The sequence below is a fragment of the Gadus chalcogrammus genome, chromosome 15, assembly GCF_026213295.1.
Source record: "Gadus chalcogrammus isolate NIFS_2021 chromosome 15, NIFS_Gcha_1.0, whole genome shotgun sequence".
NCBI classification, from domain to species: domain Eukaryota; kingdom Metazoa; phylum Chordata; class Actinopteri; order Gadiformes; family Gadidae; genus Gadus; species Gadus chalcogrammus.
The window spans coordinates 13,370,774-13,397,933 of record NC_079426.1 but is presented as its reverse complement, the minus strand read 5'-3'; the positions used below and the strand labels follow the sequence as shown (position 1 = coordinate 13,397,933).

Here is a 27,160-nt window from a genome sequence, read left to right as displayed (position 1 = left end):
CGATGTTGCCGAAGGAGGCTAGGAGACGTTAGGAGGTCTCAATGTGTCGCCATTTCTTTCCCAAGTAGCTGGACAGAGCTAGTTTTTCAGATGGTATAGAGGCCTGGGGATCATGGGCTTTGTTAGTCAATGTTTAATGTTACAACTTTTATTTTCAGTGTGTTTATTTGATATGTTTCCTTGCTGATCACAGAAACAGTCGTGGCAGTACAATGTTGTAATACACAAAATTAATGTACCGCATGAACAATCAATATAATATAATCAATACGGCTTCAGATAAAGCTTATTGTGATTGCTATTTCTGATTGGCTCATGTTTGCGGCAGCTGCCTGATGTCACTAGTCATAGTTTGAATAGTGTTGTGATGTGAAGTGACATCATCTGGGACAACATTGAGCCAATCGCAGACAGCGATTGCAATAACAGGTGCTTGACGAGAGATGCTGGTCTCTCTGTGGTTTGCTTTAACTGTTTACTCGCCAATCCGTTTCCTCTTCGCTTTCATGAAACCCAGTGGAATTGATTTGATCATATATTTTTTCTGTTTCGTCAATCTAATATGTGTTCCCTTTTTTTCTCTCTCCCTCTCTCTTTCTCTCCTGCAGGACCTCCAGTAAGTAGACCAGAAGCCTTGTCACCTGTATGTGGTAAAGTGCCTGTGGAATTGATATACTTATTTGTCTGTTGGTCCATTATCATGTTTGTCAATTGTTCTAATTTTTACCATTGTGGTTTATCACATTTTGGTGTGAATGTATAATCTTTGTCAGGCAAATACTATAATTGTATTATCCATTTTGACATTTATTTACTAAACAACAAAAGTCACTCAGTCTTCGTTTTTATTGAAATGGAATATTTCATGATTAGCCTGCCTCCATTACCCGTGCCTGACAGACCACTTCAGTGAGTGCTGTGAATCTGGCCAGCGCCGCGGTCAGAGTTCCTCCCTGGAAACTGTGAGCTGTGGTCCCAGCGAGGACTCTAGGTTGATGATGTAAGATAGTGGGGCCAAGCCCATCATCCCCCACTCTTCGTACTTTGGTTGCTCCCTCTTACGACTGCCGGAGCAGAGTGCTGCTAGTCCCGGCTGGACAGCCTCACGTCAAAAGCTTGCGTCGGTTCGATCTCTGACCTTAGCCAATGCGTTTTAAAGTGACTCCCTGACGTCTGCTGTGGGTCCCCCTCCACCCCTGGGAATGGTAAGGAGGACCTTGTCTGGAACATTGTGTTCAAGGTGCTATAGTCGGGCACCGTTCTGACAGCTGCTGTCCCTGGGTGTCAGCGCCGGGGGGGGGGGGGGGGGGGGCGGGGAGGGGGGGAGAGGGGGTTCTTGTAGAGGCCCTGGTTAGGCTCGGGGCAGAGATGGATGGGTGGGAAGGGATCTTGAGCCGGGATGAGTTGGCAGGATACAGCCTGCGAGTGGTCCAGAGGTAGTCAGGCTTTCCTGGCCGGGGCGTGGGTTGCCTCAGTCCCTGGGAAGAAGCCACTTGGGCCATTGTTTGTAGTTTCTGGTGAGGGATCCCAGCTAAATCCAGAGCGCGGGAACAGAGAGGGAAATGGCGTGTTTGTTTAGATCCTGATCTAAAACAAAAGTCATTGTTGCGTGAAAGGAATTTTGATAGGAATCAAGCAATTGGCCATGTGTTATTTTAAGACCAGACTCTGCAGAAACGTAAAAATTCTATGAATGTATGTAATATAAATCCAAGTTGTATTTTCTTGAAAGGCAGGCCTTTTGGAGTCAGTTGTTACAAATATACTCTTTGTCAATGAGTTTCACAAGTCGTAAAGCGACTTCTGTATGGAGGCCTTGCTCGTATTTTTACACACATCAAATATAACACACAGTCACCATCGACGCTGCCACCCAAAAGCGTAAAAAGTAAAGCTGGCCATTTCCTGTTTTTGGAAACCTTTGAACCTTTGTCGTCTTTCGAAAACCAAAAGAGTCCATTGCTGAGGAAAGGTCACACGAGAGGCTTGACCCTCTGCCCCTTGTTTTCTCTACAATTAAAGGTTGAGTATGCACAGGCACACACAATCCATGAATGTCACTGAGCTTCCGTTTGAATACTCTGAATGAGCGCAGCCATTCAAAAGTCATAGAGGAGATTGGGACGGGCGGGGAAGGGACCAAAGAGCCAATTATGTACAACTGGCGTTAGTCCTCGTACATGAAAGAGCATACAGGCTTTGTAAAGTATGTTGGGCTTTGATTTATATCGACATGTGGTAGATGCTTTTATATAAACATATGTCATATGGATGTAATGTGAATATATTGGTGAGTTGGGGCATTATAGAGGTACAGGATTATCAACATGTATCTCAGCAAAACATTTGCTCTATTTCTGTAAGTTTTATCTTTTCACTTTACTATCACCAATCGAGTACATTAATATTAGATTGGTATGCATTCATACAACATTATAAATATGTATGGAACTTCCACCTGGAAAACACAATATAAATCAGGGACGAGGAGCGTGAAGACCTGTCATCCTGTCAACCCGGGTTTGACCAACCGGACGGTCCCTTGGTAATCAGAGGCCTCGACGGTCCCATAATACGAAGCACATGTTGGGGTCAAGACCTACCTCTAAGCAGGTCTGCTTTTTCACAAGTTAAGGGGGAACACTATGATCCCCAAGCAGATGTCCCTCCAGAGAGCCTGTAGCAAACTCACAGACACCCGTGTGTTAGGTTCCCACTCGGGGTACACGCACCTCACCGCTGCCCTCTCGACGGGCTGGGGCGTGGTCGCCCTTACTGTCGGCCCGCTGGCCCTCATCTCACTCAAATTTTGACTGGGTCCAGGAACGGCACGTTAATTACAATCAAATGGTTAATCGCTCTCGGTTAAGGGAGAGACACACCAGCCCTTCTTCTGAAGGTGTCTCTACTACTATTGTGGTATTGTGTGAGACTTCTCCTGGTTAAATAAAGGTTAAATAAAATAAAAATTGTATTGTAGATTGTTTCTGTTTATTGTCTGAGATTTATGAATTCTTAGCGTGTTTCTGCGGACTGGGGAACCACAGGGGATGTGAAGCAGTGTGGAGTGTCCCGCCTCGAAGAGTATCGGTGCATGAATAATGACTTCCCCCGTCTTGCTGTCGGCCAGCGCTCGCCCACACTGGGGTGGGAAGTACTAACAGCCCCCCCAGAGGAAACTCTGAGGGGGGATAGTGAGGAGATGCCAGCATTCAGGGAACCAGGAACTCCTCCAGAAGGTTATCCTTCCACTCTGGGAAGTATGAATGCTTCAGCACTCAAGAAAGAGTCAAGAGTTCCTGTTTATTCACCGGCAATTAGCGGTCCACCCTTAAAACACACACCTGAAGGAACGCTTGATTTATGTTCCGCCCGCCCGGCGGAGACAAAAGGCACTTGACGTCTGACATTGTTTTCCTCCAATGCCCCCCTCTTGAACATAGACAATATCAAACCACTGTTTAGAATTTACTTTTCAAATCGCCATGCCAACGACTTGTCGTGTCCGCCTCCTACTCCAAAACTATGATGTCAGAAAGTCTTAAGTCCAATCTGTAGCATGGGCATGGCATGCAGAACGTGATTTACCTGTGTGTCTCTGTGATTCAACATGTTTTGGAATCTAGATACATTTATGCTGTGAATGATGATGCTGTGCATCATTTGTGACTCCTTTTCATTATTTATTTTATTTTTATTGGATCAAATGGATTCAACCCTCAAAACAATCTAGAACATACAGTTGATATAATAAATACCGGCAGATAAACAATCAATGATCAAACCTTTACGAAAAACATTATCCTTCATTATCATTTTATTCTGGCCCTGCTCAATGGTGGCCATCTTGACAAATGTGTTCCTTGACTTGAGCATTGTTGAGATTGACTGTCTCTGTTTGTATCCCTCTTCTCCTCTCACCCCTTCTCCAGGGTCCTCCGGGACGAGCAGGCTTTCCGGTAAACCTCTGTCGTGACTCTCTCTCTTCTCACGTTCGCCTGTGTGTTTCATGACCCTCTGCTCCCCTCACTGAGACGACAGTGACCGTTACAATCATGACCTCAGGCCCTAGCAGGAGTTTATATGTCTGTTCAATTTCAACACATGGACTGACATGAGAACATTTAGATTTGCTCTGGGCCTCCAGAACTTGATGTCCTGTCAAGTTCTGTGGAGCAAAAAACGAAGCCAAGACTTTATTTTTAAGTCTGGATCCATCCAGCCAATGCAAATTATATTATTACTGGAAATGGTTGGCAATGCATATTCAATGATTCAATCATTTATGGCCACCAAATTGGATATCCAAGTCTTGACCAGAGCTAGAGGCCAGCGCTAGAGCCGCACTACATGGCAGTATGTAGTAACAGCTCTTTCTCTGGAACGTTACCCCCTTCAAAACACAGTTCAGGGGGAACGTCTAATGCTTTCAAAAGATGTCCTCCAAGGGGCTTTGAGGCTGAATGAGATTAGATTTGACATGCTCAGCTTCCACATCTGTTTGGTAAAATAAATGTAGTGACTGCTTGCTTAGAAAGTAAATGAGCTCAGAAACTCTCCGAAGCGATAGTAAAGCACCTGGGATTTAACAGGTTGTTTAAGCATCCTTGTCTAATGTTTTTATGACATGAAGGTGTACAAATCTTTCTGATACAGCCTTGAAGTATACAATTTCAATAAACCAGGATATATCCTTACGCCAGTAATGAAAACAATGGTCTAAAGGTGGTTTCTCAGTGAAGAGATGTCAGAGGGTCTCAATGCAAAAGAGGGTCTGAATTCAGAAGTCAAAAATGTCTTCCACATGTCCTCAACTGTTTATTTGGTTAGGAGCCAGCTAATTGCATACTTAAACATTGAATTGTACGTTAGAATCAACCCGGACTCCGGCCCTCTTTTCTGTCTTAACAACCTTGTGCTGTGTGCTATCTGGCTTTCTGATTACACTAACACCTTGAGAATACTGCTTCTGAAGAGTTAAGGTCCCTCCTGTGTCCAGTAGGGCGACAGGTGGCCCTCCCTCATCTGACCTTTATCCCAGGTTGCCAGTCCCCAAAAGCAACCCCCCATTTTAGCATCAACAGGATCACTTGTGAAACGGGTCCATAAAACCACTTGAGGTGTAGAGGGGATGACCTTTTCCTTTTCTCTCCAAGTGTTTTTGGGGCGGTTGGTTGAGATTAGCTGACACTCTTTGTCAATGGAAGGCTGACGTCCGTTCCAGTACTTTGTGATTGATTATGCCTGTCAACTGACTGGAAATGAACTCACACGTGGTGTTGGAGTACGACGAGGGTGAACAAGGATGTGGTTTTTGGAACCTTTCTGAATTTAAAACCGTCTGCGGCATTTCCACACATGGGAGATTTTTTAACAAAGGATGTGGAAGTCTTTCTGTATGATGGATGGTTCATAAACACATTGTTCTTTCTATTATATCACACGCTTGCAGACAGACAGACATAAAGACAGAGAGACAGACATGCAATCAGACCGAACGACTGGCATGCAGACAAACAAACAGGCAGAAAGACTGCCATGCAGCCAGACAGACTGCAATGCAGACAGACAGAGAGACAGACAGACAGGCATGCAGACATACAGACGGATTGGCCGACACAGGCAGAATAGCAGGCAGGCAGACAGATAGACTGGCATGCAGACTGAATGGCAGCTACAGGCACAATGGCAGACAGATGGACAGAGACACACTTTAACTCATATATTGCCATAGAATTCTTTCCTTGACCATGAAGCTCCCCAAGTTATTGTATTCCACCCTTATTCATTGGCTGCTCCCCTACACTCATCAAATCTACCCTCAAGGGTTGGTCACGTCTTAAAACCATGAATTTCTGCAACCATGTATCATAAAATATTGAGTTACCTTTCGTCGACATCTAAACATAGCCTCAGTGTTGCAACTAAATGTACATTTGAGTGTGTTATAGTTTCAGTCGTCCAAGTGTGACTAAGGTCAGCTATTTGGTGTGAATGTGCTTGCATGTGTGTCCGTGCCTGCCTGTGTGTGTGCGTGTTTATTGATTTTCTGTTCCAGCTGAGACTTGTTAGGCCCTAGCAAGCATAAATCCTTCTGACTCCAGCGTAGGTGTGTTGGGTGTGTTGTCAGCTAAAGGCCCAGGGTGTGTGTGTGTGTGTGTGTGTGTGTGTGTGTGTGTGTGTGTGTGTGTGTGGTGTGTGTGTGTGTGTGTGTGTGTGTGTGTGTATGCGTGTTTGTGTGCGCACGAGTGTCAGTTGGCGGTCAGCTGTGGTCAGACAGCGGTGAATTTGAGACGGCCCCAGAATCCTGGTGTGTGTGTGTGTGTGTGTGTGTGTGTGTGTGTGTGTGTGTGTGTGTGTGTGTGTGTGTGTGTGTGTGTGTGTGTGTGTGTGTGTGTGTGTGTGTGTGTGTGTGTGTGTGTGTGTGTGTGTGTGTGTGTGTCTGTTTAAGAGAGACTATAAGAAGGCCCAGAGGGAGAGATTTGTGTGTGCAATAGCGTAGACTTGACCAAGTGCTGTATGTGTTTTAAGCAGACAGAAATCCATCTCTTTTCTTGGGTCGACCATATGCCCTCAAAGGGTATACTCAGCTTTCTGACCAAACAGCAGCAACAGCCCCAAAGAGTGATTAATCTACTGATTGTGAGAATGCAGTGAAGCGTTCATTCAGCACCTCGGACAGAGATATGAGGAGATCTGTCAGTTCCCCAGCAAGAGTATTTATGTCTTTATATCATTAAGTATGACATGTTCATGTTCATTATTATTCTGTTAATTACATCAGTCTTCTGTATTCTGTTCTCTTATACGAGTGGTGCAAATTCAAAAATAGGATTTACAGAGTGGGATTGGTTTCCAATCTTTTAGCCAGAAAACACTATTTTATTCACAAAAGGCAACAATTGTTGAACCGATTTTGATTCACAGATGCACAATGTTCTCCCTTATCTCATACAAGAAACGTACGCCTACAACAATCTTACTCGTTTGAATTGGAAAATAATAAACTTGATATATATGAATTATAATTGTACTGATCTTTGAGTGTAGAAAGCAGCATGCCTTTTGCATCCTTAACCTTTCACTTTTGGGGTAAATAATTTCCAAGCTACCACCTTTCTAACCGGCTTGAATCTCCATGGAGCTTTTAACAAAAACCCAAAAAACCTGCAATAAAACCTGGTGAAATTACCTTTTCCCCAAAAGGACCTCATACAGCCTTCTGACCCAAATCCACACCTCCTCCCCCACCCCACAAACCTCCTTCTGAACACACTAACCCCTTCACTACTCACCTCCACCCTGTTTCCAACCCCACCCCACCAGATGAAGTCGTCAAGCAGCTGTCATCACCAGCCCTAACCCCCGGGTCTTCAGGGTGCCCCCGGGGTCTGCCTTCCAGGCCTGGGGGGAGGGGGGGTAAGGGGCGGGTGGGTGGGGGGTTGGATGAGTGTGTAATGGGGCCGTGAAAGGAACCGTGTTCCTGTAATCATTCATAATAATCAGTCATTTCAATGCGGATAACCTGGTTCTGGTTAATAGACATCCAGTCATCACAAAGTCCTGGCCGATGTTTTATATACAAACTAAGTTCTTTAAACATCCCAGACTTCTCAATTTGAACATTTAAAAAACACAGGCATTTCTTAAGCTTGAGCTGTCATAGTAAGAATGTTTGACTGTTACACGCCAACGCTAGCATTTAGCATTTAGCATGGCATTACAACCAGCTGTCTAAGGCCCCATTACAGAGCCAATCACTCCAGTTTGAAAGATCGTCTTGAAATGGATACCCTGATATGATAGCATGTTTTCATTTGGAAATGAGCTGCGAATTATTTAGATTTTTTTTAATTGGCAGCTTGCCCCATGATATCCAATTTTGTAAAAATGCACTGCCCAATGGCCACCTTTGCCAAACATTTTTCTATCTACACCATTCACTATTTCTTGAGTACAACTGAGAATTGTATTTGGACGATACGCACAAAGTTTAAACGTCATGGTGTCCATTTCAAGAGTATAGCATTGCGAGGCTAATGGTATCGCTGACTGCTGTTCTTCTGACTCTGCATTGGTTGCTAGGGTGACAAGGGAGGTCTGGGAATACCTGGACGGATGGTGAGTTATGTGGTCTCCGGCCACTGTAGTACCATAGTATCAACCATAGTACCATATATGCACCTTAATTATGTAGTCCTACAAAATGTATATTACCTTAGTATTACACCATATAATACCACACCATCGTACCCGATGGTTTGCTACATTGCACAACACATAAGCTATCTAAGTCCATTGTGGTGGGCTAGAAGAGACACTGGAGTTCCCTTTTGATCCATAGAACCCAATTGTGTGCTACTTGTCACAATTAGAAGAAATTGACGGGAAAGAAAATCCAAATGTAAAATAAAAGATCAGAGTTTATTTTATGAGAATATGCAGAATACTAAGTACCTTTCGAAATTCTTGGGCAAAGAAACAACGTTGAACTTGGTGTTCAACGGAGCGCCTTTCCAAGTAACAGCTCATATCCCAGCTAGGGTTGGCTCGGGTGCTTTGTGAGCCTAAGCTAGTTGTCGATATATTGCTTCTCTTTTCTTAGCATCTGTCAGAAATATAGCCTGTCCTGAGACTACACTCTCCACTTCTTACATGCCACACCTCCAACACGAGCATCACCCATTACGCCACCACAACAGTCCCCTCAAACTCAAACCACCTCCACAACCATTGATCATCTCTGCATGTTTCATAGATCCCCTTTTAATGTATCTAATACTGGATCCTCTCCCTCTCTCTTTCTCTCTCTACATCTCCCTCTCCATATCTTTATCTTCTTCCCCCCCTCCCTCCCTCTTCCTATTTTTTCCCTGAACTTTGCATGCGACTGTCTGCTGTGATTCAACCCAGGGCTTTAAAAGGACACGGAGGGGAGAAGGTAAGTGTAGGAGCACCTAGCTTTAGCATTAGCACCCAACTACTGCTCAATGTCTGCTCAATGTCTGCCAAGTGTCTACACCAGGGTCTCTGAAACTACGGTCGGGGGCCCAAAATGAGTTGTGATCCAGAGTTGTGTCCTGGCCTGAAAACACTCAAGAGCGCACAACCTCAAGCTCTCTAGCAAACGGTTGGTTCCAACTGACACACTCGAATTATTTTGGGTCCCGCGATGCAAAGTTGAGGAATACCTGGTCTACACTGAAATTGCAGGGCGACTAGTCAACGTGATCTGTGAGGATCCCTGTGTCCTGTTTTGTTTAGGGTATTTTTGCATCAGTAGGATTAGCTTCAGAAGGTCAGAGTGCACTGCCACCTAAATAGCCAGTCACTTGAGAATATGGCGAGATGGGAAACGATGGGTGGTGGGTTTTTGGTAGATCCATGCGCTGCATACAGATAAAGGTTCTGTATCCTTCCTAACAGGGAGACTTCAGACACTGTATAAAAAGCATTGTGACATGGGAGGAAAGTTATACAACGTACAATCCATGAGAAAAACATTTTCAAAACACAAATGCGGCCATATCCTCTCTCTCCAGGGGAGGGCGCATGTTCATGGCTCGCGGCTGTGCCAGGGTCGCCATATGTTCATATACTTCCACGGTTTGTTAGATAATTCAAAATAATATGAAAAATGAGATGGGCGTGAGTCATCCACGGCATGTGATAACAGAGGATTTTTATTGGGAGGCTAAACTCTTTTTGTTTTCATAACATTCTCTTAACTTCCAGAAGCATCCCATTCCTAGGCACTAGTTTTAATAACGGGACCCCTTTACTATTGTGTGGTTAGCTCATTAACTGCCAAACGAGAGGCTGGAGAAGTCGTAGAGTGAATCAATGAAAATCTGACAGCAGCACATATATTTAGCAATACTCTGCCAGACATGCATAGAGAAAAGGCATATTTTCATTTAAACGTCATATTTATAAAACTGCTTCTGTGGGTTTCAAAGCACGGCATTGTGTGCCAAGCAACTTGTAAACGCAAGCAGGATAAGAGGGAAAACTGAGGCTATGAGCGACAGAAACCCACAGCCTGACTTTTATGTTTTCCCAGGCCGGAGACGATTTCATTTTCAGGCTAAATAAAATCAGTGATTTCTTTGTTCGCTTCCCACTTATAACAGCGCTTGGTTCCAGTGTGTGCATCTCTGTGCTTTGGCTGCTGGTTTTGGTCTTTGATCTATTTCTGCCGTGTTTCACCTCGCTGCCCCCACCACAGTAATCCAAGCCAGGTCCAAAGTTATTTGCACATCTTCCCTTGTCTGCTCGCACCGCGCCGTAAGATGACCAACCAGGTTTACGGTTACCCAGACCCCTGCTCGCCACTCCATTGAAGCAGGGTTTCGACCTTTCCCATCATAGCTCCCAACCGATTCATCAAACCGAGAGTGCAAAAGGAAGCATTTCCCCTTCCCATAGTTGGTATATTGTTCAGAAACTTGAAGAATCAGCCAGTTCCCTGTGTGATGGATGGCCGCTGCCATCGGCTCTGTCCTCGTGATAGAGTTTCATCAGGAGGGACAGAAGCTAATTAGATAAAGTGGCTGGTAACCGGAGGTGGACCTGGTCTTGTCTCGGTGGTTTGTGTGATTGCGCGGCGGAGGGAGGTCCTCGACGTGTAGCAGTAGGCTGAGACAGAGGCCAGGGCCCAGTGAGTCTCCCACTGTAAACACAGCAGTGGGCCTAACCTTCTGAGTCTTAATGTGTGGCTCCTAAAATCATAACCTCCTTCTGCTCTGGGCCGAAAGTCAAAGTAAACTTGACCACTAACGCCGGCATGTCCCTCAACTCGGTAATAGGATGAGGAGAAGTGTTTATGTCTTTAGGAGCTGGAAGCACCATAACTCTAATCTACGGTGGTAGATGGATTTTTCCTTGAGGTCTTGTCAACATATATCACCGTATAAGAAACAACGCTCTCCCTCCATCACTACGCAAATATGCCCTAATGGGAGTCTGCGGAGATCGGCAAGAGGGCAGAATGGAGGAGTTTGTTTCCTTTGTGTCCCTGAATCCTTGTCCGGCCTCCTCACCGTGACTCTCTCTCTTCTCAGGGTGCACCGGGCGAGCCTGGGCTGTCCATCATCGGGCCGAGGGGACCTCCTGTAAGTGTATCCCCTCTACTGTAATCACAACTACCTTTAATCCCCTACTCCTATGTCTCTCAATCAGTGTCTCCTTTTTTTCCTTTCTCCTGCTCTTACACACTCTTTGTCTCTCTGTCTCGCATACTCCGGTTCTTTATCCTTCTCCTACACTCCCTCTCTCAATTCTTTGTCTCTCTTCCGCTCATTCCCTTTTACCCTCTCTTTCTCGCTCTCTCTTTATCTCTTTATCTCTCTCTCCTCCTCTCACTCAACAACATCCTAAATCAAATTATGAGATGTAAAGATGATTGCCAATGTCGTGTGCCTTGCCCTGCCTGTGATTATGGCAATCACTCATGCCTGTTGAATCAGGAAGTAATCAGGAAGTTTCTCCAGGACCAATCTAAGGAAATGTAAAGGTATCCAGGCATAGCAAGACTAGAAACCTCTGTGTTTGTACATGACATTAAGCTTTTGATTTAAATTTTGGATAATTTTGCATCTCTGTCTGCTTTTTCTTTCGGACAAAGAAGAAATATACAATGGAGCAATAATGGAGTAATGATATGACGACTATAATGACACATTAATATCCTTAGACTGGCTTTAACTTTGAAGAAGTTTTCTTCATAATGTTCAATTTTTTTAACTTCTTTTTTTTTTTAACTAGAACAGCCAATCGTCTGGCCACTTAAGTGAGGCAAACATGTGTTTTTTAAATCAGTGGTTATAGCAGTGCATGGCCGTTTGTGCCAGCCCTTCCAGAATGGTAATTGGCATTTCTAATGCATAGCAGACCGGGCAGGAAGTGAGACAGAGGAGGAGCCTCAAAATAAAGCACAGCCAGACAGAAGCTGTCAAAGCATAGTTTATTGTTTTAAGTGAGATTATTAATATTTCTCTTTTTTGGCAACAGGCCACAGCATCTGTGCCAAGTTGTCATTTTCAGTGTCAAAAAAGTAAAATAGTACCAATAATCGTAATCAAATGCCTTACATCATCAAATCCTCCTTGCTCTCTGTCTCAAAAAACAAACAATATGCAAGCTTTCTGTGAAAGATGGTAGCAATAAAGTTGTGCTATTTCGATACTTGGACAGCAGACTGAACCTGCCTTGGTAGACCCAGACAACGATCCTAATAAGTTTCCCTTTGGTCAAAGAAATACAATCTGTTTCACTAGCTGAACCCCTTCTCCGTCTCTGTAATTTACCTTTATGTTGTTGTCTGTAGAAACACTCTCCTCCCTTTCTCTGCTCTCTCTCACTGTCTCTCTCTCTTTCTCTCTCTCTGTCTGTCTCTTTCTCGTCCCCTAGGATATTAAAAGTCTTGTACCAGACCGAGTCGTAGCCTCCTGAATATCCACTCTGACTACTCCAAGCTTGTTGTCTAATCATTATTGACGTGGAATAACTCCTCCCTGTCGCCAGGCATAACGTGCAGCAGTCCATCTTTATTAAGCCTGCAAAGGAAGAAGAAAATCTGTGCTTCTTGCCCCCATCTATTTCTTTGCAGGTTTTGTGTTTCAACTGATTTCCTAAAAAGAAAACTGACTGTTCCCCCTATGGGCTGCAGTATCACTCCCGCTGTCCAAGTCAATTACTGGCCTGCCCGGGGTTTTTGCCTTGGAGGGGGGGGGCAATGGGGAGTGGTGGTGGTATTGGGTTGGGGGGGGGGGGGGGGGGGCACCAAGAGTTCTGAGGTCTAGCTCCGCATACAGAGTTTTTTTGAGGGGGAGATCTCCACGTCAATCTGCGAGAGAAGTGCTCCTCCAAAAACACATCATCTCTGTTTGTGCTCTGTGTTTTCCTAGGGCCAGCCAGGCACCGCGGGTTCCCAGGGTTTCCAGTAAGTGAACACTTGTGTCATTCATCTGCCTCACAACACTTAAGATGCAGGTTTAGGGTTAGGGGCCACCGTGACAATACACTGAGAGTGGAAGTTTGTTTTAGAGATCAGCTCAAAACCCTCAACAGTATTCTTGTTCCTGGTATTGCCTTCTTGAAGGTAATGTCATTGAATGTCCATGTGTTGGTCTCTTCGTGACGTCTTGTCTTTAATTCAAACCACTTTTTGAAAGAAAATAATAATTATTTACCCGTGACATTTTTAAGCACGTCACCTTTCTATTATTAAAAAGGAAGGGCTTTAGTCACTGTAGGTCTATGCGGATAAAAACGTCTGCTAAATTACAAAAGAGTAAAAGTGCAAAATGCCAGCTCTTCAAATGCAAAAGAAAATATGGATTTTACAATAAAAAATGCTAGCAGATTGTGCTATGATTTTTCTTCTTTTTGCTTCTTACTCTGTCTTCTTTCATGCTAGGGTCCAATCGGGTTGGATGGCAAGACTGTGAGTTTTTTCTCTTTTTCTCAGATATGTTATAATGATAATAATGATATAATTGAGTCAATGACTTTGCTACTTTAGTTCCCGGTTTCATCAACCTACGGCCGTAATGATCATAATTAGGCTAAGAATGATTGTAGTCATTTCAGTCATAAAATCTCTATTAGTATCATTACCGCCATTACAGGGCACTGTTTAGATGTCATTTATGTTTCTAGGAAGTTATTCCTATGGAAAATCAAGGCCAGGTATCTGTGTTTGAATCACTTTAACTCTTCGCCGTTGATCACTGTTTTCTATCACAGGGACAGAATGGACAGAAGGGTGACATGGTAAGCTTTTCTCAAGACCAAAACCTCCAAAAAACTAAAATATATATAAGGCCTATTACGAGCTTTGACAAGTTAAATTATTTTTAATGTTCTATTAAGGTATCATATTATAAAAAAAACAGTGTTTGACCACACATAATCATTGGAAAACAAAAGTAGCGGCCTCATTTGTGGACAGGGTAATAGGATAGCAGGGCTGTTTTAGTAAAATAAGGAAATGACCAGACACACTTCAGAATAGACCTGATCCTATATTTTCAGGTTTGTGCAACTCTTTGTTATTTTTCTAACATAGGCTTTTGAAAAACCGGTCATGTGTTACTTTTCTTGATCTAATTCATGTTGTGTATTTTTACTATTTGAATTTCGATGAATTCTAAAGCAACCCACTCAAATGATGTGCTGCATTACCATTGAAAAACTCCCCTGAGCACCTCTGTATTGAATAAACAGTTTAAGACGGTATTAAGTTCTGAAGAATATCATATCACCCTATTAGAGTAGCCGATGTGGTTTTGCGTTGACTTATTTTGTCACAAACACCCACTTATGCCTTGCTGGCCACCGGAGAAATAGCACTTCTTTTAGCAGACTTGGATCGTGGAAGTCGGTCCTCTTGCCAACCTCAATAAAGATATATTTATAGAAGAAGGGGAAAATGCCCTGAATGCTCTGTGGTGTGAGCTTTTTTCAGACATTGACAGAACTGTTTTCTGTCACTCCTTCGGGTAGTTCAACCTTTTTTTCCCCGGGATGGCTGTTTTAAAGAGCATTAGTCTTGTGAGACAGTGGGAAGTTATTCTGTGTGTGGGGGGAAATGAGGTATGTTTTGAGAAGGGGGGGGGGGGGGGGGGGGGGTTTCTTTCTTGCCTATTCTGACCCACATCACCGGTGGGCTCCCATTTGGCGAGAATCCGGAGAAACTGTTGACCTCCAGTGAAAACACCACAGTCTTCCAGTAGGTGTACATCTGCGTCTGGCTAAAATAACGCGTAGGGATGGTTAACGACACTATAATGAGCTGGTTTTCCTACCCGCTCCCTGCCCCCGCCTGAGGGGACGTCAAGCAGTATGCACGGAGCATCAAGGCAGGTAGCCTTGGGGAATGTTCCCAGACGTGGGGTTGGGTGGGGTCGGTTTTCAGAGCTGTGGGGTGGGTTCTTAGGTGGAGGGTCACCTGAGTGCCGCTGTGGGCTGGTATGTATCCAACTGGGCCCTGGCTTCCTCGGGTCCATTAATCAAGGCTGTGGCAAGGCTCTGACAGATGAGGAGAGCAGCACACCCCAGGAGCCGCTGGGAAGTCCTACTGAATCGCTCAGTTCAGGACCAGTGATTAGAATGGACTTGGTCCAGGCGACCTGCCGCTTGGGGATGGCTCTTTATTGTTTCCCAGTTCACGGATCGCTTTGCTTGACTCTTGTATCCTCTTTCAGGGTCAGAAAGGGCTGACGGGGCTCCCAGTAAGTTTTAAACGTTTAATAGCATCGTCTTTGACTTTTCACCCTATTATCAGTACTTTGCAGTTTGTTTGTTAGATATTAATTCAAACTTATGTTTCTTCTACTAGGGTGACCATGGACCTAAAGGAGAGAAGGTCAGTGATCTGTTGCACATGAGAATATAACTTATTCTATTAATGGCCCATATTGGTTAGTTGGGTGTGGAAACCCAACAAATATTTGGAAACCATGACAACTCAATGCGTTATTTTTAGTTCTGCATTCCATTTCCTCGCCCAGGTAGCCATTAGAATGCATTTCCATTGAGTTGTCACGGTTTCCCAAAGATCCTATCAGGCTAGCCCAACCGACTAACCAATATGGCCTCTAGGTGATTACAGTCTATGGAGAAGGACCTGAACTCTATAGCAGACATACAATAACAAAATACTAATCTTCTGTTTATCTTCTCTCTCCAGGGTGTCTGCGGAGACTACTCACACAGGGTAAGACATCGTTCTTTCTGATCTCCATGTTTGGTATTCAGTTCCAAACCAAAATATTCCCCCAATCTCCCATATGCATCTCCTGTTCACCTCTTCCATTCTTTGGCTTCCATCATGGAAGTGGAGTCTGCACTCATGGTGCAGAACGCAGGGACCTTTGGAAGACAAGAGGAACAAGAAGAATAAAACAACCAGAAGCACGGTCTAGACGGACGAATTAGTTTGTGATCAGTAGCACATGAGAGAGAAGAGAGAGTGAGTTTGAGGCAGTGAGGGCAATCCAGTTTGGCCCCAGCGTCTCCGGCACTCTGCTGTTTCAGGGAAAACAAGGCAATTACTGGCAGGCTCACGGAGCAGCCAAGTCAGATGTGATAAGGGCCCAGTGTGAGGCGAGTGCCAGGAATAGGAGTTTCCAGTGTGAGAGTTTTTTTTTTAATTTTCTTTCACCCGACCCAACTCTGATAGCTAGGTCGATTTGGGGCATAATTTCACCTTCAAGCTATTAAGCAACCTTGCTGTGGAGGCATTCTTTTTTTTTATTTTGCTACCAGTTAAGTGAACTCCAAAATAACATCCAAGAGCACATGGAAAGCTTTCCCTTCAGAGGTTGTTATTGTGAGCATTATGTTGTCGTATGCATCTCAGACTGCTGGACCAGGGGAAGAGGTGTAGGTGGTTTGGGATGAGGAAGTAAACAGAGTAGCAAGTCATTTATTTATAGTGACTCCCTGGGAATGCTGTTCATTTGGGGTGAGTGGGTCGGTAAGGTAGGGTTAGTTGTGACGAGTCGTTGGTAAAGGTAGGGTCGGTAGTATGAAGTGAGTGGTAGGCGTAGGGTACGGTCAGTTCTTGGACATGACCCTTTGGGTCCTTCATAACATTATATATTGATCCTTCTGTCAAAGAACCTCCATTTCCAACCATAGAACCAATCACTCCTCACCCTTAGTATAAAACCATGGTAGAAAAAAAACGATGGGACTCCTTTGGTTGCGTTGGAAATGACCACCTGCCTGATTATGTAGGAGCTCTTTGTCCAGGACCTTCCCCTGAAAACCATGGCTGCCCATGCGCTCCAGCCAGCCTTTGGTGTTCAAGGTTTGTGGGAGCCTGAAAACACCCCCACATCCTCCAGGTGGATTAACCCAGTCCTGCCGCAAAGAGAGCCCATGCTCCTGTACCCTCTGCTCTCCACTGCTAAAAAGTGACCAAGCCAAACTGAAATGGAGAATAACAATTGCTCCTTTTTCAGTTTCAATTGAGCAAAATGCTGCTCTTTTTAATGCAACTTGCAATACCATCAATTCCTGAATTGTAGCACTTTCTTGTGTAACTTTGTAAACCATGTTCATGTTAGTGAATTTGGTGGACAGTGGGAAACGGTTAAAGGATACAGCGGCAGTTTTGCCTACTTTTTGTATGTTTTACCCCCCATTACTTATATATGTTCTTCCCTGTATAATCTTCTGAACATACTTTATATATTCCTTATGAATGCACCTTCAATGTGGAGGCTATTGAACGTTGAATTGTTTGATTAAATGTACAATTTAGTCAAGATGCTTAAAACTATTTATCATTGAAGGCTGCACTATTCCTGTGTCTTAGAAAGAACAATGCTGGAAATATGTACCGTATGTAAAAAGTAGGCAAGAAGCATGCAGCTCACTCAGCCCAGTGGCGGTGGAACAAAATGACTCCAGTGGTTAACAGTGGGGAAGTACCTTTCCCCCCACTTCTCTCTAAACTGTAAACTGATGATGCTGGTGGTCTCAACAGAAGCGACGTATTGTACAGCCGTGTGCTGGACAGTTAGCCACAGTAAGTCTGGTCGTGTTCTGCGCTGTGCTGCACAGCTCTCTTTGTGGCAAGGCTGTCTTCCACTTGATCTCCACTGTGTTTCGACCTAAAGGCCGGTTAGGGTGGCAACCTGAGAGATGAGGGGTTGATGTAGGACTGTGGCTTCGTAAAGCACAGATCACATCATTTCTCGAAGAAATCTAATTTCTTGCCCAGTCACAAATCAACCCTTCTTATCTCAAGCCTTATCCGGCCTCTAGATTGCATCGGCAATACCTCGCGTTGTCTTTCTTTTTTATCTCTCGCTTTCTTTCTGTCCGAGCATTCGTTCCTCTGTACTTCGGCAATTTCTTATTTTTCACTCTCATGTTGATTTCTGTTGTTTCTTCTCCTCTCTTCCCCCCTCCCCCTCCCTCTTCTCTTCCCTCCTCTTCTCTTCCTCCTCGCCACCCGTTTCCTTTCCATGACCTCCCGGTGACCTTTGACCCGTGAACGTTTTGGCCCCCGCTGGCCACCTGTGCTTTGTGACCCCTCTTCCTCTCCTCCCACCCTCCTCGCCTCCCCCGCCTCCCATCCAACCTGCTCCCTCCCTGGCAGATGTTGCCCATCACTGTGCGCAACATGCCGTCCATAAGCCCTCTAATCCTAAAGCGTCTGAAGGTACAGCTCTCTCTGCTCCCCATACTCCCCCCTTCCCCCCCCCCCCCCATCCCTAAACCCCCACTACCCTTAACCCCAACCCTAACCCCCTGCACCAACACTACCAACCTGAGGATGCCAACCGCCGTCAGCCAGCCGCGACCTCTGACCCCGTCGATGTGATGGTCAAACTGCAGTGGAACCCCTGGAGAATTTATGATATTGGGGGTTCATTTTGGGTAGCTAACCCTAAGACCAACACATCTTAAGCACATTAATCTTCCTTTGATCTCAAGATGAATCAATTATGATTACATTAATCATAATACTTGACTCAAAGGAGACCATTTCATATGCTCAGGGTAATATACTCATTAGAATGCTTCATGGCCCATTTAGTTTAGTCTGAAATTCCCCCTGAGAAAAGCTGGAAAGGTTTTTTACTATTTGATAAAAATCTGCATAGTAGATCAAAAAGAAGAAAAACAAAGTTTGGACCACACACAATCTAGCATCGGTTCTTACCGGATCCGGCCATCAAACACTTATGTCCGTCCCTATGAAAGAGCTGGAAAGGTGGCCATGCTGGCCCCTGACCAAGGAGGGCCCCTAGCACAGGTGGACCCCTGTTGGCATCCGCCCTCCATCTGTTTTCCACCCCCCACCCCCCCAGGTGTGCTGTCTTCTCTGTGCCAGGACAGAATACCTTGTTTGGAGACAAAGCATTGCACTGTGGTACAGGGAGAAACCGTAGAGGAAAAGGAAATACCACCCCTTGACTGTTTTCTAAAAGGCCCGCTGTGTGGAAGCAATCTTCTGTACCCTGAATGGAATGTGCTCATTGAACAGACACACAGGCATAAATCATAGCCATAGACCACTAGGTAGGGGAGGGAAATGATGGAATATAAATCTAACGTGGACGGATATGTTCCGGATTATCTCAAGGAAAAGACATGGTGCCGGAGTTGGCAACACTTGCTGATCCAGGGCTACTGTACGGCGTGATTACACTGCGCCTGGATCACGGCCAGCCAGTCCTCCACTTGAAAGTCCTCATAAGTCAGAACACATGCGTGCGTGTGTGTGTTTGTGTACGGTGTGTGTGTTTGTGTGTGTAAATGAATACTATGCTTGTGAGGACTAGGGTTCTAGCCATGTGAGAAAACGCTCCTGCCTTCAAACCGAGCAGACGTTGAATCTTTCCAGACGTACTGTTTGGGTTTTTATTACCAGTAGTCAGACTACACATGATAAAGGCCCTCGTGTTAGCGATAGCTCTCTAGAACCCAAACAAAGGAATGGGAGAGATGTAGAATGGTGGGCTTTTCTACTGGTGGACTTATTTCTCTGGTAGCCCATTCTGGTCTTTTTAGATCCTGTTGTCGACGTGAATTAAGCTCTTCAGTCGGAAATGTGCTGATCTCCATGGACAGCTTTCAGCCACATAGACATGAATAGAAGATTCTTTCCCCAAGTCATGGCTAGAAATCCACTAGGTAGATAGACATGTTAGCAGTGATGGTCCCCTCACTAAGATAAGGGACATGTAGCAGTGATGATCCCCTCACTAAGATAAGGGACATGTAGCAGTGATGATCCCCTCACTAAGATAAGGGACATGTAGCAGTGATGATCCCCTCACTAAGATAAGGGACATGTAGCGGTGATGGTCTCCTCACTAAGATAAGGGACATGTAGCGGTGATGGTCTCCTCACTTAGATAAGGGACATGTAGCAGTGATGTTCCACTCACTAAGATAAAGGTACATGTAGCGGTTGAATGTCCCTTCACTAAGATAAGCCTCCATCAATAAACTATCCATGCTATCCCCAGTGCCAGTCTCTCCAAACAAGGTTGCTCAGTGAAAAAACAATGACGTGCCTTGTTCACCTGCTTGTCTCGCTTCCCTGGCTAACGTTGCTCTGCAAAGCATAACTTCCTACACGCTCCACATGCAGTGTGTGTATGTGTGTGGCCGTGTGACCTGTGGCGTTCTTGTGCTGGCATGGAGTGCAGTGGATCGGCGTGGTGGTGCTGTGTTGCGTGGCATGGTCCATCAGCGGGCCCCGCGCGCAGATTGTAACTGTAGGTCTCTCAGCAGGCGAGACCAGGAGCCCAGGGCCCCCCGGGGACCTCCCGGGCTCCCGGGACCCCGGCCTGAGCGGAGTCAGCGGCCCACCGGTAAGAACCCGGGCAGCGACTTAGGATCACTTGGACTCTGGTCCCAGGTGGACCTTGTAAAAGCTTGTACAAACTAACAACTGGATGGTCGATCTGCACTGGTTTCGTTGGGGGAACACTGGTGGTTAGGGTGTTTGACCCCCAGTAAGGTTCTGGGTTCAAACCCCAGTGTGTGTAGTCTAACTGTAGACACTGGGGTCCAAACCCAGAACTTGGAGCAAGCTGAATATTATGTCTTACAAAGTCCTATTCTAAGCAAGGTTAAAAGCTCTCCAACTCTTTGAGCCATTTCTCAATGCCATGATTTCAGCTCAAAGACCATTACTCAATGTCTAATCCTAATTAATTTGAGCTGTTAATGGTTTAACACGGGAAAAACATCTGCATAACCTTAAATAAACGTATGCAGAATACCACTATGGTCTCACATACATAGCAGGTTTATTTTGCCAGTTATCACACGTGGGTTACCTCTGCTTAACGCTCCTCTATAAAGTCGTGGTGTCTGTTTTATTAGGGAAAACCTGGCGAAGCCGGGAAGCCAGGGAAAGATCCAAGGGTGAGTAGAAATTTCGGTCTCAGCCAAATCCTTCCTTTATCCAATTGTTTCTCTCCATGTTCCCATTGTGTAAAACACACTGACATTTAACAGTTCTCTCTTGGTTTGTTTTTCCTCCCCCACAGTTAATACCAGGAATGAAGGTAAGCACACACTGAGTTCCAACGGGGTAACCACAGCAAAGATGAAACAGAAAGTGTTCAGAATGTGTCCGACTCTGACCACACACCACCGTATTACTAGAATCGGCCTGGTTTCCTTTGGACTGAATCAGACTATATTTCCCACTATTGAACCAACTGGGATATATTATGTGGGATTATGCAGGAATGTAATTCTCAAGCTATTAAACTTTCGAGACAATGGCTGTATGAATATAATTCCCTTACACTGAAATAATGGCAGTTGTGTAAATCTTTCAAAGTATAATGTTCTGAAATTAAGACTTTATCAGTGGTTTATAAAAAAAAACTTTGTTTAAATGACTGCAGCCTTTTCAAAGTAAAGTACTTTGAAGTCCTTCTAAAGTCTGCAGTAGATGTTTATCCAAGTGTTCCTAATGGAGAGTCAACTATTAATGGATGTTCTCATTATAGGGTGAAGCAGGAGTACCAGGGCAAAGGTAAGTTCCAAGTCTTCCATACAATTACACATATAATTACCCATTGGCAAGAATGATGGAACATCCTTATCTCTCTTTCTTCTCAAACTGATCGTCCTTCCATCTCTCCCCAGGGTGACCAAGGAGTCGTTGGCCCGGTCGGTCCTCAAGGCCTACAGGTAGGCTACACCTGTTCTGTGTGCTTGTTAGATCGATGTATGATAAATGTTGTTAAGAGCAGGTAAGCTTGCTCTAAGAGTCCTGCCAGTGTGAACATTATGGGGTTGAAACCAGAACCTTTCGGCCAGCAGTCCAACATCCTATCAAATTTACTATCCTTCCCCCGCAGATACTTATATTAGAAACAAATATACACCAGATATTCTTGAGTATTCACAAATACTGGTCCTCAGCTGCTGTGCATTCTGTGGGGTAAAGTGCTGATCACAAGACCACACTCTGAGAAGTCAGAGGTTGTTGTCGCTGCTGTGGCTTAGTTCTGTCTGTGGACTAGACTGACAAACACACAGACAAACGCACACATTGAAATGCACACACACACACACACACACACACCACACACACACACACACACCACACACACACACACACACACACACACACACACACACACACACCACACACACACCACACACACACACACATCACACAGAGGGGCCACACGCCAGCAGTGCCGGCTTACTGGATTTCACCTGGGGGTGCGGAGGAGACGTGCGAACCCCACCAGGCCTGGGCTGCCTGGCCTCCTCTGGAGGGCACGCACGCACAAACACCACACACACACACACACACACACACACACACACACACACACACACACACACACAGGCATGCAAACACATGGTTGCTCATGCGGACTGGCACAGCAACTGTTCCCTTCCTATCTTACCACCACAGCGCATGACGAAAGAGGGAAAGAGGGGGAGAGAGAGAGAGAGAGAGAGAGAGAGAGAGAGGGAGATTGTGTGTGGGAGGTAAAAAAATAAAGTGCATTGATGCAAGGAAGAGGGAGAAGCGCAGAGAAAGTTATACAATGAGTCATCAAAGAGGGAGGGATAGGAGGAGAGAGACGGAAAGAGGAGGGGAGGGATGCAAAATGATATAGATGGACAATGGAGTAATATGGGATGAAGATGAAAACAGGAGGAGAGGGGGGTGGTTTGAGTCCAATGTACCCCGACCATCACCTCCTCCTCCTCCACCACCTCCTCCTTGTCTCTACTATCCCATCTTTCTCAGGGTCAGCCTCAGCTGCGGCTCTCCTCTCGCTATATAAACCACCGGGTTTGGCCATCTGGCCATCGTCAGACTGTGTTTACCAGCGCTGTCGTGACCCAAACCACAACCCTCCCTATCCATGACACCGTACTCCCTCACAGCGTTTATTGGGCTAAGACTTAAGGTTGGATCCACCATGGATCTCTTTTTTCTTTTCCTTCTTCTATTAGAAACATCATGGCCCCCTCCTTCACTGCACAGCTTTGAGCTTCCGTTCGGATTATTGCCTCGTAAACGTTAAAGCACAATCTTCCTATCTCTCTCTCTCTCTCTCTCTCTCGCGCTCTCTCTCTCTCTCTCTCGCGCTCTCTCTCAGGGTTTTTTTCTTTCCATGAGCTAACTGCTCCCTTCTTATGAGGAATAAATTCCTGTTTCTACGGCTCAAATAAAATACAGATACACAGATACGTTATGTCCTCATTCTAAACCATTTTCCTTTTTATAATCATTGATTTGACTTTTATTCCGGAACATATCCCTGGGCAAATAATAACTCAGAAGGGATGTTAGATATTCCTTATATATTTTAAATAAATAATATTCGCTGGCAAGTTGTCTTGGAAAGCACAAATATAGTTTGCAAGTCAGCTGCTCCTTTGATTACGGTATAAAGTACAAACTTGGAGCCTTGCAGCGAAAACTTTATTGTGGTGGTGGTTTGAGGGCTATGGCGCCATCTTGTGGAACACAACGATATTGATTCAAACTAAATTGTTAAAAAAAATAATAATCCTTGTTTATTTTATTTATACATCTTTTTGTGATGCAGGACTGACCGTTTTCTTTTTCTTTCTATTTATGTTATACTCTAACAGGGATTAAAGGGAGATCAAGGCATCCAGGTAAAAACATTTTGCAGCATGCTTTATGGATACACTGTATATCATCAGGGCAGTGATAGTGGCGTTGATTTGTTTTGCATCCACCAGCCGGACGGGTGGTCATCCTCAGTGCAGCTCTGTCTACTTGCTGACTGTCTGACAAAAGATCAAACACGCCTGTTTTCACGTATTTACGACCAGCAGACTGTGCCTACAGGTTGCGGATTACGTAGAGGTCTCTGCTTAAGTATTTGGGAAGTAGACAAACGGTGGTGGAGGGGGGCTGGGGGGGGGGGGCTCTTCCCTGTCTGGTTGCCTTCATCAAAAAACGACTTCAAACAACATGCACTACGGACACCTTCAGCCTCCTCCCCCCCCCCCCCACCACCACCACGTGTCCGTCACTCTGTCCAGACTTTTAAACAGAATAGTCGTTTTGAAAAGCGGCCAGGCTGGGGTCCCCGTCGACCCCGACGATGGGAGCCCCCCATGATGGATGGTTCTGGAAGCTTTCGTCGTTTTTTAGACAAACCAAAAGGAAAACTGAGGGGAATTATTGATGTAGCTTTTCGGCAGGTGCACGGTGAGAGCAAGTACTCCCCCCCCCCCCCCCGCAGCCCTGGGACATGTCGACTGCTCTTCACATCACAGTGTGTTGTGTGTGTGTGTTATCTCCAACGACGTCTCCGTCCGTTTTTGTTCTATAGGGACGAGCGGGAGAAAGGGTATCCCTGGAGGGAAGGGAGAGCAGGTATTTGGAGAGGCTGGCGTTGCGTGTGGCATGCCGGTGTGGGGGTGGGGTGGTGTGGGGGGGAGTCTCGAGGCGATGACATGCATGGTCGCAGGATGGATGGCCCCGGCCGGAGGGAATGTAGCCCCTAATCCACTCATGGCTGCCTGGGGAATGACCTGAAGTTGGACTGACCTTCTCGCTGAGAGTGCTTTTTCTCAAAGAGACTTAGTGCCTTTTGTGAAATATATTTTTTTACTATCTGTTTAAAAATTCAAATTCAAAAAGAGTGGATAATTTATATTTCTTAACGATCATTGACCTGATTTGGTTTGGCCTGTCTAAATAAAATAACGCCCTTCCCTCCCATCAGACATACACAGGCCGTTAAGTCAAGTTAAGTCTTATTTACGGCCCTCAATGCATTTGCCTTAGCCTTGAACCCCTCTTACTCAGTCTTTGGACTATATTTAGATGATTAACTGTACAAAGGTTCAGCCAATGTAGATACGTGTGCTCCAGGTTCAACAACTTCAGGTTAACTCATGTCTTTATTTATGTCTAACTTGGTCAATCTCAACTAATGGTTTGTCTGTCTGAGTCTTGTTTCTCTTATTGAAACACAGTACCAAATTACAATAATTGTATATTATTATAATACTAATATACAATATTTGATTATACAGCTTCTAACTTCACAGAAGAGCAGACACATTAAATGGTTTTAAACCTCCTTTTGGACCTCAGACTTGTTGCTTATGCTTGTTACTTATCCTGGTTCTCCTGTGGGAATTCAAAAAATGTTCCATTATTTAACCACGTTAGATTCGTCTTGGAGATTTAAATTACCTAACGACACTGTGACGATTGAAAGACATCAAAGTTACCATAAGACATAGTAGCATCTCTTCCTCTCTCTCTCTCTCTCTCTCTCTCTCTCTCTCTCTCTCTCTCTCTCGCTCTATCTCTCTCTCTCTCTCTCTCTCTCTCTCTCTCTCCCTCTCTCCTCTCTCTCTCTCTCTCTCTCTCTCTCTCCCTCTCTCTCTCCCCTCTCTCTCTCTCTCTTCTCTCTCTCTCTCTCTCTCTCTCTCTCCTCTCTCTCTCTCTCTCTCTCTCTCTCTCTCTCTCTCTCTCTCTCTCTCTCTCTCTCTCTCTCTGTCTGTCTGTCTATACAATAGCAGGGTTCCAGCAGCGCTACTTTTGGGTTAGCATCAGGGATGAGCTCTGTCTATATTAGCAGGGTTAGCGATAGCACTGCAGTGTTCCAGCATTGATGCTGTTGGGTTAGAATCAGGGGTGAGCTCTGTCTATATTAGCAGGTTTAGCGATAGCCCTGCAGTGTTCCAGCATTGATGCTGTTGGGTTAGCATCGGGGATGAGCTCTCTCTGTCTACAATAGCAGGGTTATCGTCCACACCGCAGTGTTCCAGAAGCGCTACTGTTGGGTTAGCATTGGGGACGGGGCGGGAGGGGTGAGGACAGACCTCTTAGTACTCAGTAGGGCCTCAACCTGAGGTCTCACCGAGTCCAGGGGCCTCCCCTGGGATTCGTAACCATAGCAACGGCTCCCGTGTTCCGCCGAAGCGCTGGCAGCTAGCAGCGGTAGCAGCTGGAGCACTAGCCTTGGATGTTTTCTACATTAAGTCCTATGGGGGAGGGAGAGGGAAGAGAGAGAGGAAAGGGGGAAAGATTGCGAAATAGTGAAGGGGGGGCCGTGAGAGAGAGTGGAGAAGAGGGAAAGAAAGAGATGGAAGATGGGTGGGTGGGTTGAGGTGGGCAGGAACGGAAATATTGTGTGGTATGCCCAGGAAGCAGCAATGTGGGCTTTTATTGTATTATAATCAAAGAGAAAGTGCTTTAGCAAGAGCCCATCCTTCAAAGTTATCGGTATGGCCACCTTCAGGAATAGTGGTTTGCTCGGATTGCTCGCTCTTCCCAACAACAGCCCAGGGTATTTTCCCTCTTCCCACGTATAGAAAAACGGCAAATAATAAAATACTTTGGTATTTACAGGGAATATCCTATATGGGGCCTGACCGCAGAGTGAGCTACCACTAAACCCGCTTCAAACCCACTTAGTACCGCGCCATCACAAGCAGTATCCCAGCGTCCCCAGACAGGCAAGCCGGCAGCAGACCCTCTAGTGCTTACTGAGGCCCCCCTCGTAACCAGCTGCCCACACGGGGGGAGCAGGCTGGTGGGCCCCAGGAGCCGGAAGTCAGTCTGGACGCCGGACCCACTCGGCCTCTTATATTTATGGTTCCGTCTTAGGAAACGATTCAATTTCCACCCCTGTAATTGGCAACTTTGGGCCTGAGAAAGACGGAAAGGAAGGAAATAAAGGAATGAAGGTGAGGTAGGGAGAAGAAGGAAAGGAGAGAGCGAGGGATGGAGGAAACAGAAAAACAATAAAGAAAGTGGGAGAGAGATTATGAAAGAAAGGAAGCAGTGAGAACAGAGGGAACAACCCCAGTGGATTTTGCGCCGGAAACCTCGGCGGAGAGTTGCACCGTGGGGAGTCTGGCGGGGGTTGAAAACCTGTGTCTTCCCTGAGCCGGTGAGCAGACCGCTCTCCTGCTCTCCCCTCCTGGTTCACTGGGGAAGAGAGGCCCTGCCAGACTGGACTTGGCATCAGCGTTAATACCCATGGCTGGGCTGACCATGTGGAGTTTACATCGAGGAGAACTGAGGATGCTGTGAATTAGCGTTTGCAGTGTGTCCCGGTCTTATGTGGGCTGGTGTTATATTGGGTTATTAAGTTTCTGTAATGGGCTGCACAGTTGTCTGTGGACTGATGTTTGTCTG

The 27,160-nt window shown here is 45.5% G+C and overlaps 1 protein-coding gene and 1 long non-coding RNA gene across 2 annotated transcripts in view; both read left to right on the top strand.

The window, feature by feature from the left end:
* The window catches only part of LOC130405003 (collagen alpha-1(XIII) chain-like), an 89,648-nt gene that overhangs the window by 39,675 nt on the left and 22,813 nt on the right, over nt 1-27,160 (top strand). The window contains 21 exon segments of the mRNA XM_056609956.1: nt 609-616; nt 3,933-3,959; nt 8,086-8,120; nt 8,914-8,941; nt 11,064-11,114; nt 12,909-12,918; nt 12,921-12,943; nt 13,421-13,447; nt 13,750-13,776; nt 15,210-15,236; nt 15,344-15,370; nt 15,695-15,721; nt 17,501-17,646; nt 18,834-18,895; nt 19,109-19,222; nt 20,176-20,345; nt 20,863-20,904; nt 21,030-21,047; nt 21,501-21,526; nt 21,640-21,684; nt 24,333-24,376. Coding sequence (XP_056465931.1) covers nt 609-616; nt 3,933-3,959; nt 8,086-8,120; nt 8,914-8,941; nt 11,064-11,114; nt 12,909-12,918; nt 12,921-12,943; nt 13,421-13,447; nt 13,750-13,776; nt 15,210-15,236; nt 15,344-15,370; nt 15,695-15,721; nt 17,501-17,646; nt 18,834-18,895; nt 19,109-19,222; nt 20,176-20,345; nt 20,863-20,904; nt 21,030-21,047; nt 21,501-21,526; nt 21,640-21,684; nt 24,333-24,376 — 984 coding nt within the window.
* LOC130404181 (uncharacterized) lies at nt 20,308-21,522 on the top strand. Its single transcript, XR_008904198.1, has 4 exons — nt 20,308-20,345; nt 20,863-20,904; nt 21,030-21,047; nt 21,501-21,522. It is a non-coding gene; the product is annotated as an uncharacterized LOC130404181 (long non-coding RNA).